General features: G+C 34.1%; 1 protein-coding gene across 1 annotated transcript; it reads left to right on the forward strand.

The window, feature by feature from the left end:
- The first annotated feature begins 8402 nt into the window (after window positions 1–8402).
- On the forward strand, window positions 8403–10430 carry LOC148212570 (putative pectate lyase 5). Its single transcript, XM_088121724.1, has 4 exons — window positions 8403–8566; window positions 8654–9400; window positions 9540–9678; window positions 9802–10430. The coding sequence occupies exons 1-4, from the start codon at window positions 8436–8438 to the stop codon at window positions 10021–10023; spliced, it is 1239 nt and encodes a 412-aa protein (XP_087977850.1). The 5' UTR covers window positions 8403–8435; the 3' UTR covers window positions 10024–10430.
- The last annotated feature ends 5538 nt before the right edge of the window (window positions 10431–15968 follow it).

Here is a 15968-nt window from a genome sequence, read left to right on the forward strand (position 1 = left end):
TGACTGTCTCCAATAGTTTGACTAGATGTAGTTACTCTAATGTCTGAATTCTCATGTTGGCTCATCAGTGTTGATCATATTATATGTAAACATGTGGCACAACACAATTAAATCAAATTCATCGGCTTTTTTTTTTCCTTTTTTGACTTCAATATGCACTGTAAAAGAAAATGTTGGAAGTAAAATAAAAGGAGACAAAGGGAGAGGAAGGGCGATCATGTTTTGGAGTGTAAAACCAAGACCAAGTCGAGGTTTGACTTTCATGTCGAGCCTTACCTCCCGACATAATTGATTAAAGTAAATTTAGCAATGTTGCACCCAACCCGCCGATATACCTACCTAATAAATTAAAATTTGTCGTGTAAATTAATGATTAAGTCTAAACTTATATGTTTCTAGAGCTTTCAAAATTAACGTGGTGATATAATTACCCTACCCCGCTAACTTATACCGTCACCACACCACGTGCCTCCAAATCATTGCACCATTCTCTCTCATTTCATTTCTAAAGCCAAATCATTAAAGGACCTTCTTCTGATCTTTCCATAAAGCTCTCGAATTGTATTTTGTTCGTTTGTTCCCCTCTGTTGCCTTACAAATTGATTCAATTTCGTTACTTTTATCATTTTCTTTTCTTTTCTTTTTTACTTAATCTTAAAAAAAGAGATTGTTTTTTTTTCTGGCTCGAAGGAAGAGGAGAGGGACCATTTTAATTTTCAACCCCACTATGTAATGTGTAATATGTATCATGTGGCTGAGATTTCGAAACAATGCTATGTGAACTATATTTTTCATAAGGTTTATAAAAAAATAAATGGGTGTCCTTTTTCTAGTGTTCGCGGTTGATTTACAAGCTTCACACCATGTAATGAACTAAAATAATTTTTTCTCTTCAAATCGTCTCATTGGACAAAAAACATGTCACGCGTCATCTTAATCTCTATTAATTATCTGAATAAATGTACTTTGGAAGATTAAAATTGACCATTAAGATAGTTAATCACCTAGTCTATCTAAGATCGGATGGTAGAAGAACCACTCAACACCTCCACTCACTGCTACTTCAAGTTGCGTGTCGTGTTCCACGAAACGTGCACTGTGGCCGCCTACCACGACAACCCGTTCGACTCCTAGTATTTACAATTAATTTGCTTCCAAGTATGAACGAATTTGTGGATATATTTAAGAAAGAAACACATTAAATTTTTTCTAACTTAAACGTTGGAGCGCTCATTTATGTCGATTTCAGCTGAAAGCCAAACCCCACCTTTTAAATTTTTAGTTGTAATTAGGAGGAAAATATACTGTCGGTGGAAAAATGTTTACAAAATTAACACAAGCATATTCACAACCAGACAAGCTACTTTCTAGCCATTAGATCGGAAAAAAAGCCACTATAAAATAAAATCCGAAAAATAACAGCACACAAATCCACCGACAAAGCATTTGGGCGTGGAAAAAATTGACCAGAATTTCCTCTTAATCTGTTTTTATTTAATTATTACTATTTTTGATGTGGAAATTTGGGGTTCCTCCATGTGCCTTCCCGTTGAAGTGGAATAAATAAAAACTTTGGGTGGAGAAAAACGATTGGCTGAGAGAGAGAGGAGGGTGCCACGTAGACATAACACGTGGTGGCGGACGTGGAGGGAGGAGTTGCCAAGTAATTGTCAAAGGAAATCCAGAAGGGCAAAGGAACATGCATGAGCGTCGATGGACCTCAGCATTATTGGATCCTATCCTAATCTTAATCCATTCCTACACACCATTAAAAGGACCTTCACGTTTGCCTTTTTGTCGAAACATCGCTCCATTGTCGAATCATTGCACTCCAAATTCATTCTTTCCCTTTTTTTAATCTTTAAAAAATATAAAACTATTTTCACCATTACCACTATTTTCTTCAATATTCAATGTTATAGATATAATAAATCGATAGGTAAATATAAGTATACTTCATTTCTAGTCAAAACATTATTTATCCTTTTAAAAATTAATGATCCTAATCCCTCCACATTGTCCGATTCTAGTTATACTCGAGAAAAAATATATCAATATAAACTCTCTAAAACTCAAGTCAGACAAATGATTCAATTAAAAATAGCAAAAAATAGGATTGTAGGACATATCTCGCACCCCAAACGTCCCATCGAGTTGGTTTGGGTGGACTAGCTCGATGGGGTCCAATTAGATTGGGTAGGGTCTAGTTGGACAACTCAACTTACGCCACTTTCTTGGTCTCACTTTAGGTGAACTTACCACGATAATTTTATCCACAACTAATAACAATAGCCAAAATAATTATTTTTTAAAATAAAATATTTATAAGGATGGGTAAAATATTATCTTCCAAATATATTTATGTATAGGCAAAAGAGACAACAATTATTATCTTTATTTCACTATAATTTTTTTGTTTTTTAATTTAGAACTAACCCCTCGTTCCTTTTTCCTGGCCTAAAGATAAATTTTAAATGAAATAGAATAAAGTTAATGAAAATGAGATTTAAATTGTTTTTAATCGGGAAAAAAGGTGGATAACAATATTGAATGAGCTGATTGGTTGTTTGAATCCGCGACGGACGACGGGGATTCGTCCGGAAAAAAGGACGTTAAAAGACCCCCACCACGTGACGGAGGGAAAGTGATTTGCTTGGCGCCTCTCCGGCACGCCACGTGTCCGGAAAGTGGCTTTGCGAGGATGCCATGTCAGCCAAAGCGTGCGGAATTGCGGCGAGGTTTGCGGAACTAAAATAATTTTAAATAATAAAAAAAAAGGAAAAAGAAAAGAAAAGGACCTACAATTACATTAGCTTTATAGAAGTTTGATTTTGGAGTGCAAAGCATGTGCGGGTGTCACGAGGATTTCTGGGCGCAATTAATTGTCCCTCAAATTCAATATATTTTGCCTTTCAATTACCCTCCTCCCCTCAATTTCCGCTCCACACATTCTCAATTTTGTAATAAAGTTTCCCACCCATATAATATAAGTTTGGTGCGTATCCTTATCAAAATTTTCAAATATCTCAAATACAAAATTAACATTACATCATTTATTCATGTAATACATTACCTTACAAATTAGGTAACACAAATAAGTAAACCAATCAGATAAAATAAATGCATCCGAGCTAAAGGTTTAGTTTTATAATGTATTCTCACTCATCCATTACAACAGATTTGTTGATATGTTTACTTTTTTTTCTCATTCGACTTATTCCACATGGTACTACGTCATATTAATAGATAAAATAGTAATTAACATATCTAAGACCTAGGACTCAATCTCCTATACCCTTTATATTTAGAAATAAAAAGAATAATAAAATAAAATCTCCTAAAAATATCATTATTTTTATTTTTTCCTCGAATATGTCACAAATTTGGTTTTAATGCAACGGTATAAGTTTGCAATTTCTAATACTTTTTGTAATTATCTAATATCACCACCAAAATTCGAAGGCTTTTTAAGACGATGATACGGGAGTTTGTATTTGTTAGTTGGGACGTGTGAAAACGAACCAAAATATTATATTAAAAAATGGGAGAACGGTTAATAGGTATTAAAAAAGACAAAAAAAAAACATAGTAAATAAATATGGATGGGGAGGGGACTGGGTGGGTGGAAGCATGGATGTAAATAAATGATTTTGGAGGGGTGAAAAATGAAAATGATGGGGATTGGATGACGTGGAATAATGTGTACAGTGGGAGGGGATAATGTAAATAAAATGAAATGATAAGTTTGGTTATGGTTACGAGTTTAGAGTAAATGGGAAGTCTCGAAATGTGGAGTGGACCGTGGTTCGAGCCGTTGCCCGCAAGGTAACATTGTCGGGACTCAGGACTGGATGTCTTCTCTTTTTCTTTCTCACGCTTCTCTTCCCAATAATGCCCCTATTTCCACTCCTACCGTCTCTCACTTCATTAAATTTTTCATCTTTTCCTGCTTTGTAAATCAACGAGCCAGCAGTAATAACTGATATATATACATATATATTTAATCATGAGGTTGTTAATTTGATTCTCCCCTCTTTCATATTGTACTAAAAAAAATAAAAGATTAAGCTTTACACAAATTATTGCATAACTTTACCAAAATTTATAATGATTTTTTTTGCATAGATAAAGAGTGAGAATAAAATCTCACGTTTAAGAAAAGAGGACGATCATGATACATAAGTAAAGACAATTATCTACTTTGGTATGAATTTTAAAATCAAAGTTAACGGTTTTTATTTAAACTATAATAAATTTATATATACGTGTGTTTTATAATGGATTGAACGTACATGATAATAGCTTTTTGTGTTCCCTCGAATAAAAACTTATCAAACAGTAAAATTGTAATACTCATTACGGTCAATAAAACAACCAATGTCTTTTATAGTTGAAGGTAAAGAATGTAACACTCATTCAAAGTTATAAAATTCAATGGAAGTTTTAAGCTTCTTCTACACACCTAGCTAAGTTGGAGATTACAAATAAAAATTTTCCCTAGGAAAGCAGTTATGAATCTTCCTATTGCAATGTCAGTTAAAATTTTAAACTGTCTACCTACCTTTAGATGAGCTTTCAATAGGTTAGTATTACATACTGCTTCAATATTGATGTAATACATTGATTAAATTAAAGAGGACATTATTTAACATAAAAAATTTGACTAAAGCATAATTCAACTCGTTAATACATCTCATATTTGGCCAAAAGATTGTGAGTTCAAATCTCATCTCTACCCTCGAAAAAATTGACTAACTAGATAAAACAAAAACGGATGAACTAATGATGTGCATTTTTATGTACTGAATTTGTTATTTTTATTTTTATTTTATTGAATTGTGTTAAAGATGAATAAATCACCACTCAACCCAAAAACTTAAGTTCATGGGTTGGGTAAATATAATTCATTTATGGATATCTCAACAAATTGCTTTATTTTTTTATGTGATAAATAATGTACAATACATGATTAAAATGAATTTTTAAAACTCAACGGAGAATTAATATATATATATATATATATATATATTTGGTTGGTTAGATAGGATGGTCATTCTTTTTTATTATTTATTATTTGTAAAGAAGATATTGGATCGATTCCATATAATAGAGTGACAAGAAGAATATTCTAATCTTGAACAACATTTTTTGTTCTAAAATACTAAACTTCTCTCTCAAACCTTTACACAACAGGGATTTTTAATTCCATTACAATATAGAATCTTTATATTATCATGTCTCCAAACTTTAAAGACATCAACAACAACAATATTAAAAATTATGTTAAACTTGTTGACGTTATAATTAAAAGTTTATGAAAATAATTATAAATAGTAGCACTCGCCTGGATTTTTTTTTAAATTTTTAAAATTTTTGAAGCACTAAAAGCGGCCGCAAAATGTAGATGAAAATTCTTTTTTTATTATTAATTTAATTTAATTATTTATTGAGGAGGAAAATTGTAAACATAAATGGTGGGAAAGAGGGTCCAAACTTAACGGGGGATTTATGAGTTCGAAATGGTGCGGGTCCAATGGATAGTACTGGCGGACAAGACATGTATAACTTGTAAACCAATTATATGCGCTATTATTTTTGGGATTTATGGGAAATCAATATGAATATTTAATGCTTTTAAATTTTAATTTATATAGGGCCTAAAATTAAATAATCTACTAAGTCTGTAAATAAAATAAGATAAATAATAATCTATAAATTTTTGAGATATATGAACCAAAAGTAACTGTAAAAATAATTTAAGCATAGTTAAATTAGTCAAGCCATCACTACCGACTAAAATGTACAGATTCAAATCCCCAACTCCACATGTCGTTGTACTATCAGATTTATAAATTTTGTTGCTCGCTATCGTACTATATAAACTTTTTACATAGATGTCAAAATTTGTAGGCATCTTCTTTTCTTGCTTATGAGACGATGATTTTCACTTAATGCAACTATTGAAAAAAAAAAGGTTCAAATCCAACCAAGTGACATAAGTAATTTTTTAAAAACGTATTAATTTAACTAATACAATAAAATTTATGATCGGATAATTTTTTTAATTAAATTACAAGTTTTAGAATATGAATTTCTACGGTTAGGTGTCTAATGAGGGTTGAAGTCTAAGAATATCTAATAAATACCGGAACTTTTAATTCTATATTTTAAAGGTCATTGTGATATTAAATATATTTTAAAACTTCACAAACATATCAAAGAAACATCGCGAGTTTTTAAGACACAAAATTAAGTCGAATTAAAAAAAGTCGAAAATAACACCTCTTAGACAAAAAAAAAAAAAATCATAAATCTCTCTAACAATTTTTAAAGTTGAAGAAATATTAGATTCAACCTTAAGATAACTTAATGAAGACATTTACTCTGATTTAATAATCCAATGCATGCAATGTTCATGTGGAAAATAAATAAAATGAAACTTAATAAAAAAGAAGAACACGTGGATCCCTCAACGAGGCGTAGACAACACATAGTTTGAAAAGAAGGGAGAAACGGGTTCGGGTACGGTGGCTGGAGTCGCCTACCATTATTCAGGGAAAATTGAGATTTTTGACCAATTCCAATAACTACTTTAGACTTTTGACCCCCTTTTGATTTTTACCTATTTATGACCTTTCTACCTCAGATTTTTGACCCCTCTCCTTATTTTGCTTGATAAAATTACCAAGTTACCCTCAATTTAAAAAAAGAAATCAAACACAGCCCTCCCCTCCTTTCCCTCCCTGTCTCGGTCCTTCCCCTCCCTCATTCACTATCTCGTTGTCCATCCCAGTCTTCATCCCGGTCTCTCCCTCACAACCAGAAAGTTCATCTCCGTCGTTTCTTCTTCGTCTCCCTCAGAGCTTTCCCCCTTCCCTAATTGAGGTAATTTTTCTTTCGAACTCGCGATCTTATTGTGAATGATTTTCTACCTTTTTTTTCTTCGTTCTTTGCATGGATGTGAATGATTTCAACCTTCGGCTCTATCTGAAGTAGCCAAGGTTATTATGAAGTTTGATTTATTGTTGCTTCCATTGTTTTGTTTTAATTTTTGACTTTCATGGTTCCATCTCGGCTTTAAGCTCGGTGGATTTAGGACCGGGATGAAACCCTGAAAGTCCATTCCAGAATGATGGACTTTCTGGATTCCATCTCGGGCCTCATCCCGGTTCAAAATAGACCGGGATGAAGACCGAGATGGTATCCAGAAAGACCATCCTTCTGGAATCCATCTTGGGACTCATCCCGGTTCGAAATGGACCGGGACGAGGCCCGAGATAGAATCCAGAAAGTCTTTCTGGATTCCATCTCGGGCCTCATCCCGGTCCATTTCGAACCGGGATGAGTCGACTTTCTGGATTCTATCTCGGGCCTCGTCCCGGTCCATTTCGAACCGGGATGAGGCCCGAGATGGAATCGAGAAAGATGGATGGACTTTCTGGAATCCATCTTGGGACTCATCCCGGTTCAAAATGGACCGGGACGAGGCCCGAGATGGAATCCAGAAAGTCCATATCTTGTACTTCGACTTTCTGGATTCCATCCCAGGCTTCAACCCGGTCCGTTTCTAAGCAATATTGTTTTGTTTTGTTACTCGGTCTACCCCAGTTTATCCCCATCTCGGTCCCGGTCCCGGTCGTATCTGGACATGAAGGACCGGGCTTGAGTTTACCTTCTATCTCGGTCTCAAACCCTGTTCTAAATTTCATCCCGGTACCAATCCCGGTCCAAGATAAATTCTAGACTTCATTTCTGTTTTCCGTAAAATAACGTTTTTTTCTTGAAAAATGATAAAATTTCGTATCATTACAAGTTTGAAGAAGTACGATATTCTAAAATGATGAAATGGACATACCTATATTGTGAAAACAATGGATTCGAGATAACGGATTATGTGGGGACCGATCGATTGGATAATGTGGGCCAACAATCACGTGGAGAAAATCTTGAGTATTGAGAAAAAAAAACGTGACTTGCGTGTGTGTGGTGATTTGGAGTTGAAAAAACAAAGTGAGAATTGTTAAGTTGGTGGTTGGTGGGTTGGTTGGAAATTTATTATATCATAGCATTTATTATGAAATGAGGGCAATTTAGTCAATTTACCTGATAAAATAAGGGGAGAGATCAGAAATCTGAGGTGAAGGGGTCATGAATAAGTAAAAATCAAAAGAGAGTCAAAAATCCAGAGTGGTTATTAAAAGGCGTCAAAAATCTCAATTTCCCATTATTGAGGTGTTACTTAACGGCCAAAACTACCGAATTGGAATCCCGTAAAACCAGGAATTTGAGGGCCCCACATGTTTAGTTTAGTTTATAGTTTAATCACGCAATTAACATTTAACCCAGCCCCCCCCCTTCCCTTTAATCTCTTTATATACTCCTCTCCGTTCCTTCCTTCTTTTCTCACTCCCACTCCCACTCCCAAACTTCCATTAATGGCGTCCACACTCCCAATTTCTCTCTCTCTCCTCTCTCTCTCCGTCCTCCTACTCCTCATCCCCACCACTCTCTCCGCCGCCCCTGCCGCCGTCCGGGACCCAGAGCTCGTCGTACAAGAAGTACACAGGTAAATTTGAATGAACAAAAAACATTACTCTCTGTCTCTCTGTGTCGCTCTGTGGTTTTGAAATGTGCGTCCCATTTTGGGTTACAGGAGCATAATTAATGCGACGAAGAGGAGGAATTTGGCGTATCTCTCGTGTGGGACTGGTAATCCGATCGACGATTGCTGGCGCTGCGATTCCAATTGGGAGAAGAATCGGCAGCGGCTGGCGGACTGTGCGATTGGGTTCGGGAAGAACGCCATTGGCGGGAGGGACGGCCAAATCTACGTCGTCACCGACGCCGGCGACGACGACCCGGTCAACCCCAAGCCGGGGACTCTCCGGTACGCCGTGATCCAAGACGAGCCGCTCTGGATCATCTTCGCCCGCGACATGGTGATCCGACTGAAGGAAGAGCTGATCATGAACTCGTTCAAGACCATCGACGGCCGCGGCGCCAGCGTGCACATCGCCGGCGGGCCCTGCATCACGATCCAGTACGTGACCAACATTATAATCCACGGCCTCAACATTCACGACTGCAAGCCCGGGGGGAACACCGACGTGAGAGACTCCCCGCGGCATTTCGGGTTCCGAACCATATCGGACGGCGACGGCGTTTCGATCTTCGGCGGGAGTCATGTGTGGGTGGACCATTGCTCGCTCTCCAACTGTAACGATGGCCTAATCGACGCCATTCATGGCTCCACCGCCATCACCATCTCCAACAATTACATGACGCACCACGATAAAGTTATGCTGTTGGGCCACAGCGATTCGTACACTCAGGACAAGAATATGCAAGTCACCATCGCCTTCAATCACTTCGGCGAAGGCCTCGTCCAGAGAATGCCCAGGTAAATTGAGTCCCCTGTTCTCTGTTTTCTTCTCGGTTTCTTGAAAACAGAGGATTCGAAATGTGGGTGTCAAAATCGAAGTCGAAATTGAAATTGAACTTTCTTGTGATTGGGTTTTTTGTTTTGGGGGGATTTGCAGATGCAGGCATGGCTATTTCCATGTGGTGAACAATGACTACACACATTGGGAAATGTACGCCATTGGAGGCAGTGCTGCCCCAACCATCAACAGTCAAGGGAACAGATTCGTAGCGCCAGATGACAGATTCAGCAAAGAGGTAAAAATCAAAAGAAAGAGAAACAATACCCAATACCCATTTTCTTTAATCTTTTCCTCTGATGAATAGAAACAACAGAAGAGATATGGGTTTTGAGATCTTTATGGATATTTGTGCGCGCAGGTGACAAAATACGAGGAGGCGCCAGAGAGTGAGTGGAAGAATTGGAACTGGAGGTCGGAAGGGGATCTGATGTTAAACGGTGCGTTTTTCACTGCTTCCGGCGCCGGAGCGTCGTCCAGCTACGCCAGAGCTTCGAGCTTGGGGGCGAGGCCGTCGTCGCTCGTCGGAACGATAACGACCAATGCGGGTGCGCTGAGCTGCAGGAAGGGCTCCCGCTGCTGATTGCTGCCCCAAATATGAACTAAAAAAAAAAAAAAAAGACCAGTAGCTGGTTTGTTGGTTGGGCTGGGTGTCCTTAAATTTGAATTATTAATTTTATGAAAATGGTAATTTAAGGGAAAATTGGTAGGAAAATGGAGTGGAGGAAAAAAAGGGATAAGCTGAGAAAAGAAAGAAAAATCAAAAGGGGTCAGTCAATCTGCTGTACCTTTCTTGGCTTCTTTTTCTCTCTCTTACTTCCATTTATTTTTCTTTCTTTTTTTTTTTTTTGGTTTTTGGGTTGCTTTTATAATTATTACAAATTTACAACCTCCGCATGTAATTCATGGAAACATTGGGGCTTTCCTTTTAAGAACTTCAATGGTCTCCAATCAAGTCAAATGCAGAAGAGTTGATATTTGATAGACTAATTCCTCTTTCTTCTTCTCTCCTTACTTTATTTCAAGTTTTAAATCTTATTTTAGGAGCTGTTCGAACTTTCGAATATTTTTCATGAACTTTGTATAAAAGATAAATCAAGTGCTTGGTTCGATTGTCAGATTAATAGATGTCCAATGCAGATAATTGTAAATGTTTGAAATAGTTGTAATAGGTCAGATTAATAAAGATTTAATAAACTCTTTCTTTAATATATATGTATGTATATATTTAAAAACAAATTATTTTTAAAATAAAATTTAAAACAAAAAAGTTTATCTTTGAGAAAAAAATACAATTAAAAAAGTAATAATTTAAATATATATTTATATATTTTTGAGGTTGTTACACAAACGCACATGAGTTGAAATTGAGTATTGACAAGCAATTTTTCTAATAGGACCAAAATTATTATTATTATTTTCAAAATTCGACAATTAAAATAGGTCATAAAAGAGTCTTAGAATCAAATTAATTATTTTTTAAAAGATAAAAAAATAAAATAAAGATTTTAGAAGCGGTAGAAAATTGTGAAACCAATTGGAAGTTCGTACAAGAAAGTAAAATTTCAAACATATTTAAACCTACCTTTAACTAAAAGAAAGTTGAATATCTTGAAACAACTTTTGTTTTAATTAATACGAAATTGGCGCCATAAAGAGTGCAATTTACTAATAATTTCTACATCGATATGTGGAAAAAGTGAAAAATGAAATAAAGATAAGAATTTGAATAGGGAGAATTTCGGTAAAAAGACAAACAAGCCACAACTTCCCATTGGTTTTTTTTTTTAATTTTTTAATTTTTAATTTAAATTTGGTCTACTTTTGACCATTCACATTAGAAGAATAATGGCTAGTTTTCTTTTCAAGTACTCCTTTTAATTGAATGAACTTAAATAATGTTGTCACTTGATACTAATTACTTCAAGTATTTAAGGAGTCAACGGATCGTGTTGTAATTACTCTTGGTTTGCTTATAGAAAAAAAAATGTAATAAATTATGGAACTTTTTAACATGTTTTAGCCAAAGTGAAGCCTCAAAATTAATTACTCAAAGCTTTTGGTCTTAATTTTTAGATCAATGTAAATTTGTTGGATCCTTCGACTTACTTCAAATATGGGTTAAGAATATTAACTATTGGTTTAATCAAAGATATATATTTTTTTCAATTAAAAAGAAAATTTCAAACAACGGAACTAAAGTTTTATATGAAAACTTAGTTTTATACAACTTTGTAGTTAAGTTTTTCAACAATGTTAATATATTGCATTTTTTAATCTATAAAATTATAATGACGAAAAATTACAAAAGAGGGAGTGAAAGTCAAATATAGGAAAATTTAGCAAAATCCTAAATTGAATGAAATAAAGAATTGTGTTGATTAATCTTCTAGTTTGAAAAAATATTTTAATTTGATTGAAGGAAATTTTAGTTGATTTTGTTCATTGAAAAAAAAAAAAAACAGTTGCATTTGATTGGTTTTTGTCGGTAGGTTTAATTCCGTCAGATACTTCCAGTATTAATATGTTGTTTTTTAGTGATTTTTCGTGCTCCAAAGTTGAAACTAAAATTAATAAAGAAAACTTTTTTTAATTAATTATTTTTAAAAACTCTTTGATTCTTACTAAGAACTAAAAGGAAATTCGTTGAATTTTTTTATATAACTTTTTAATACTATTTCCATTGAGATATATATATATATATTTTTTTTCTTATAATCTCATAAATGTAGCGGTGAGAATTAAAACCTATGACATATAACAGATACGATTTGTGAGAGTTTGAATCTTTAACTTCAGAAGAAGAAGTAAATGTCTTTACTGTCGAGATGTTAACTGAAATATCTTAACTACTAAACTATATTTGGATTAACGAGTCACCATCCCGTACGAAAATGGAGAAACGGGTTAATTTGAATGGTGAAATGTGGTGTATTGAGTTTGTATTTATGGGACAAAGTAGCAACCAACAGTACAAATTTGAAGAGAGGAAGAAGGCAGAGCACATGGGATTGGAAGAAGTGGGTGTGGTGGGAAATGCATCTGAAAAAATTGGGTCAAAAAAGTTGGAATTATTTGGGGATTGCCTTGAAATAACTGGTAGTTGTATAAATACATGGATGGATGGCTGTGTTTGTTTAAACATTAATTGAGAGTTTCAAAAAACAGGTCATGTTTATTGCCAAAGCACATGCCACCATTTAAAGTCCCTAAAGTCACTCTCACACCTCCATTTTCCTCTTCAAATCAAACTCCTCATAATTATACAAGTGCTTTTGGCCACTGCACTTCTGATGCCACTACCACTGCCCTTTTGACTCTGCTCATTCACAAACCAACTTTTCTCACAAGTTTTTAATATGCCCTCCCGCTCTTTCGTAGTCGTTAGATGCATTGTTACAAACTATATATATATATAACGATTTTTTTAAGTTTTCACTTGTATATCTGTGCAAATAAAGTCTCACATTTCTTGAGGAAAAAGAAGATCGTTGGTATATATATGAGGGACAATATTGAATTAAATTTACTCAATCCATCAACTTAAGTTTTTTGGTTGAGTGGTGATTCATCATCCTTAAGATGGTATCAGAGTCGTTTATTATGAAGCTTAAGTTTTTGGGCTGAGGGTGATTTATTCATCTTTAAGAGTCTGAGATTGTTTTAGTGATTCTGATAAAGAGATTCTTGTTAACCTTCTCCCATAGTCCAAAAAGTTCTTTTGTTACAAATGTGTCACCCGCATTCTTGGCTTGACCTGAAGGTTTGATGTATGTATATTGTGTTTTTGACTTATGTTGTTTCCTAAATAGTTTTTCGTGTAAAATCTCAACCAACTTGTATGTTGGTGAGTATTAATTCATACTTGTCCCTTACCTAGTTTGTTTACACTATATCTAATATAACTAGGTACTATGAAATCGAGTATTAAATAAGAGCTCTTTCTTTTCAACGTAGGAGTAAATTTTACGATTTTTGAATAGGTGGGAGCATTAGGCATGCTTCAATTGCAAGAGAGGGGTTAGAAATTGAAGCAAATTTACTAAAAATTTGACCTTGTGTGAAGATTATTGATTAAATTATTAAGGAGCGAGACTCATGGAGATTAGGATTTTAGTAGAGGGAGGTCTATTGCATTTAATTGGCAAGTGGGCAACTAAATCAATACATAAATTGCTTTTTCTCGACAGTTAGTTAGGCCATCAAATATATCACCTCCCTTTCTTAGACATATATTAGCCAAAAAAGAAAAAAAACTCTCAAGGTGAACAATATTTAAATGCATTCATTCTATGTTGACCGTAAAAAAAAAATTTGACAGTATGAGAAACAGTTAAAAGTTCTTTTTCTTCATCTCTCTCAAATTTATAAAAAATTTAATGATAGTTAGTAAAATGAATATTGACCAGTAATATTTTTCTCTAACGTAGATAACTCAAGCTTGGGATCAATTGGATTATTTCATCACTTCCATTCTCCGACCCATTCTTAAATCAATATAATCATTATAACATAAACATCCATTTAGGAAAATAAAGTTCTAAATTGATAATGGGTAGTCCTTTTTAATATTGAATTTTTAAAATATGCTTTTTCTTATAGTAATTTAAAATTATAGATTGACTTAATTGATATATTCATTGATCTGTTAGATGTACTAGTATGTTTGATGGTAACCAAATGTCAATCACTCTAATGGTAGATCGAAGTGGATCAAATTTCAATTTGTCAAAAGAAAAAAAAATCACGTCATTTATGTAGTAGCTAATGAAAATTTACAACGGCTTTAACTATAAAAGGTAGATCTAATAATCGAGTTTAATACTTTTTTAGTATATGAAGGCAACTTTATTAGAGAATAGTAATGATGGGAACATACTTTGTTTCCATAATATAATGACTGAAAGTGATATATACTAATAAAACTTATGGGATTAAAAAAAAATCTAATTTGTCTAAAAATATTCCTACTATTCTAAATTACGAATAGACCCTCAATACTCACCATATCCATTGCTTCTCTGTTCCAATCCATACATATTCCATTAATAAAAGCAGAGAAAACATCCATAAAGTAAAGAATAGAGCATAACTAAGAGACAAAAATAACACCCAATTTAATTTGCTAAAAGATTGTAAACTATCAATATTCATGGTTCCAGCTCGTTTGAACGTTATTGGTTCTGATACCATATCAATATTCATGGGTTCCATCTCAAAACCAATTGGCTATGAGACGAGTAGCCCGTGTCTATTATAGACATATGTAATGTCCGTTCTTTTATTAACGTGGGATCCTTAACATAAATAAGTATGAATGATTTTTTTTCTTATCGGAAAAGTCTTGTATCAATAGAGATGTTATGATCTTTCCAACTTCGTGTATGACTATGTTTATATCTTCAACACCAATATTTTTTTTTTAAAATCTTGTGTTCTTTTTTGAGTTCGAGAGATTCGATAACACACAACAAAAGGTGCAGATGGTGGGAAGGGGAGAGGGATTGGTGTATTATTGATTGGAGAATTGTGGGTTGGAATGGAAAGGGCATGTGGGAGACAATGAGTGGGAAAAAGAGGTGTTTAAGGCGAAGAGGGCACAGAGGATTAAGACCTTTTAGATTAGACCTTCACAATTCACAAACTAAAAGAAAAGGCTCAACTCAAGCCCATGTGCAATTTTGCTTCGACCCCACTCTCTTGACCTTTACGTTTCATCGGACCCAATAATTTCATGCAATGTGTGAGGTGGAAATTCAAACCTTTAACTTCTTGGTCGAGGATAATCGTACAAAGCCAATTCAAACGTAGCCGAGTAGATAATACACATATTACCATCTTAATTAAAATCAATAGTTCGATATTTCATTATATTGTTGGTGAACTATAAAAAAAAATAAAAATTGAACTATGCTCAAATTGGCCTTGTAGTAGTACTTCATTTTTGCATGATTATATTACACCCTTAGTTCAATAGGTTAATGTCCAAATATTCTTACTCAACTCTATTCTACTATCTCTCTCGGCGTTACTTAATAGTAAATTTCTCTGGACTGGTTTCACTCATTTTTTTCCAAAATATGAAAAAAAAAGTAAGAAAATTTTTTCATCTTTTGACTCCCATGAATCCATTTAATGAAAATGATAAAAAAAAAAAGAAAAAAAAGGAAAGAAACCATCATTTCTTTAGGAGTGTTTAGAGTAGTCTAATCTTTTAAAGATAACTAAGCTTAATCTTATAACATTTAACTACGAAATTTTAAGCAACTTGTTTGATTTTATTATCTTAATTAGATAATTATGATGAAGTCTAAATTCTCTGGAAATTTATTTACTTTTTCACTAGGTGTTTGAATAAGACCAGCATCAATCACATGGGCAAGTTCAAGTTGATACTTTAATAAATGGGCCAAGTTGGTGATTAATTTCAACATACAAGAACTCTTTTAGCTTTTGTGATGGTAAATTAATTAATGTTCCATTGGTCGTTGGTTTTGTTCATTAGTTAGGTAACTAGTTGCTAATAAA

The sequence above is a fragment of the Momordica charantia genome (assembly GCF_013281855.1).
Source record: "Momordica charantia cultivar OHB3-1 chromosome 3 unlocalized genomic scaffold, Mcharantia_2.0 BLBB01000003.1, whole genome shotgun sequence".
Lineage (NCBI taxonomy): Eukaryota > Viridiplantae > Streptophyta > Magnoliopsida > Cucurbitales > Cucurbitaceae > Momordica > Momordica charantia.

Bases quoted from the DNA above. Each gene is read 5' to 3' on its own strand.
- LOC148212570 (XM_088121724.1), top strand. From the start codon at position 8,436: ATGGCGTCCACACTCCCAATTTCTCTCTCTCTCCTCTCTCTCTCCGTC. The intron at 9,401-9,539 runs GTAAATTGAGTC...GGGGATTTGCAG, and splicing joins CTCGTCCAGAGAATGCCCAG to ATGCAGGCATGGCTATTTCC. The intron at 9,679-9,801 runs GTAAAAATCAAA...TTGTGCGCGCAG, and splicing joins ATGACAGATTCAGCAAAGAG to GTGACAAAATACGAGGAGGC.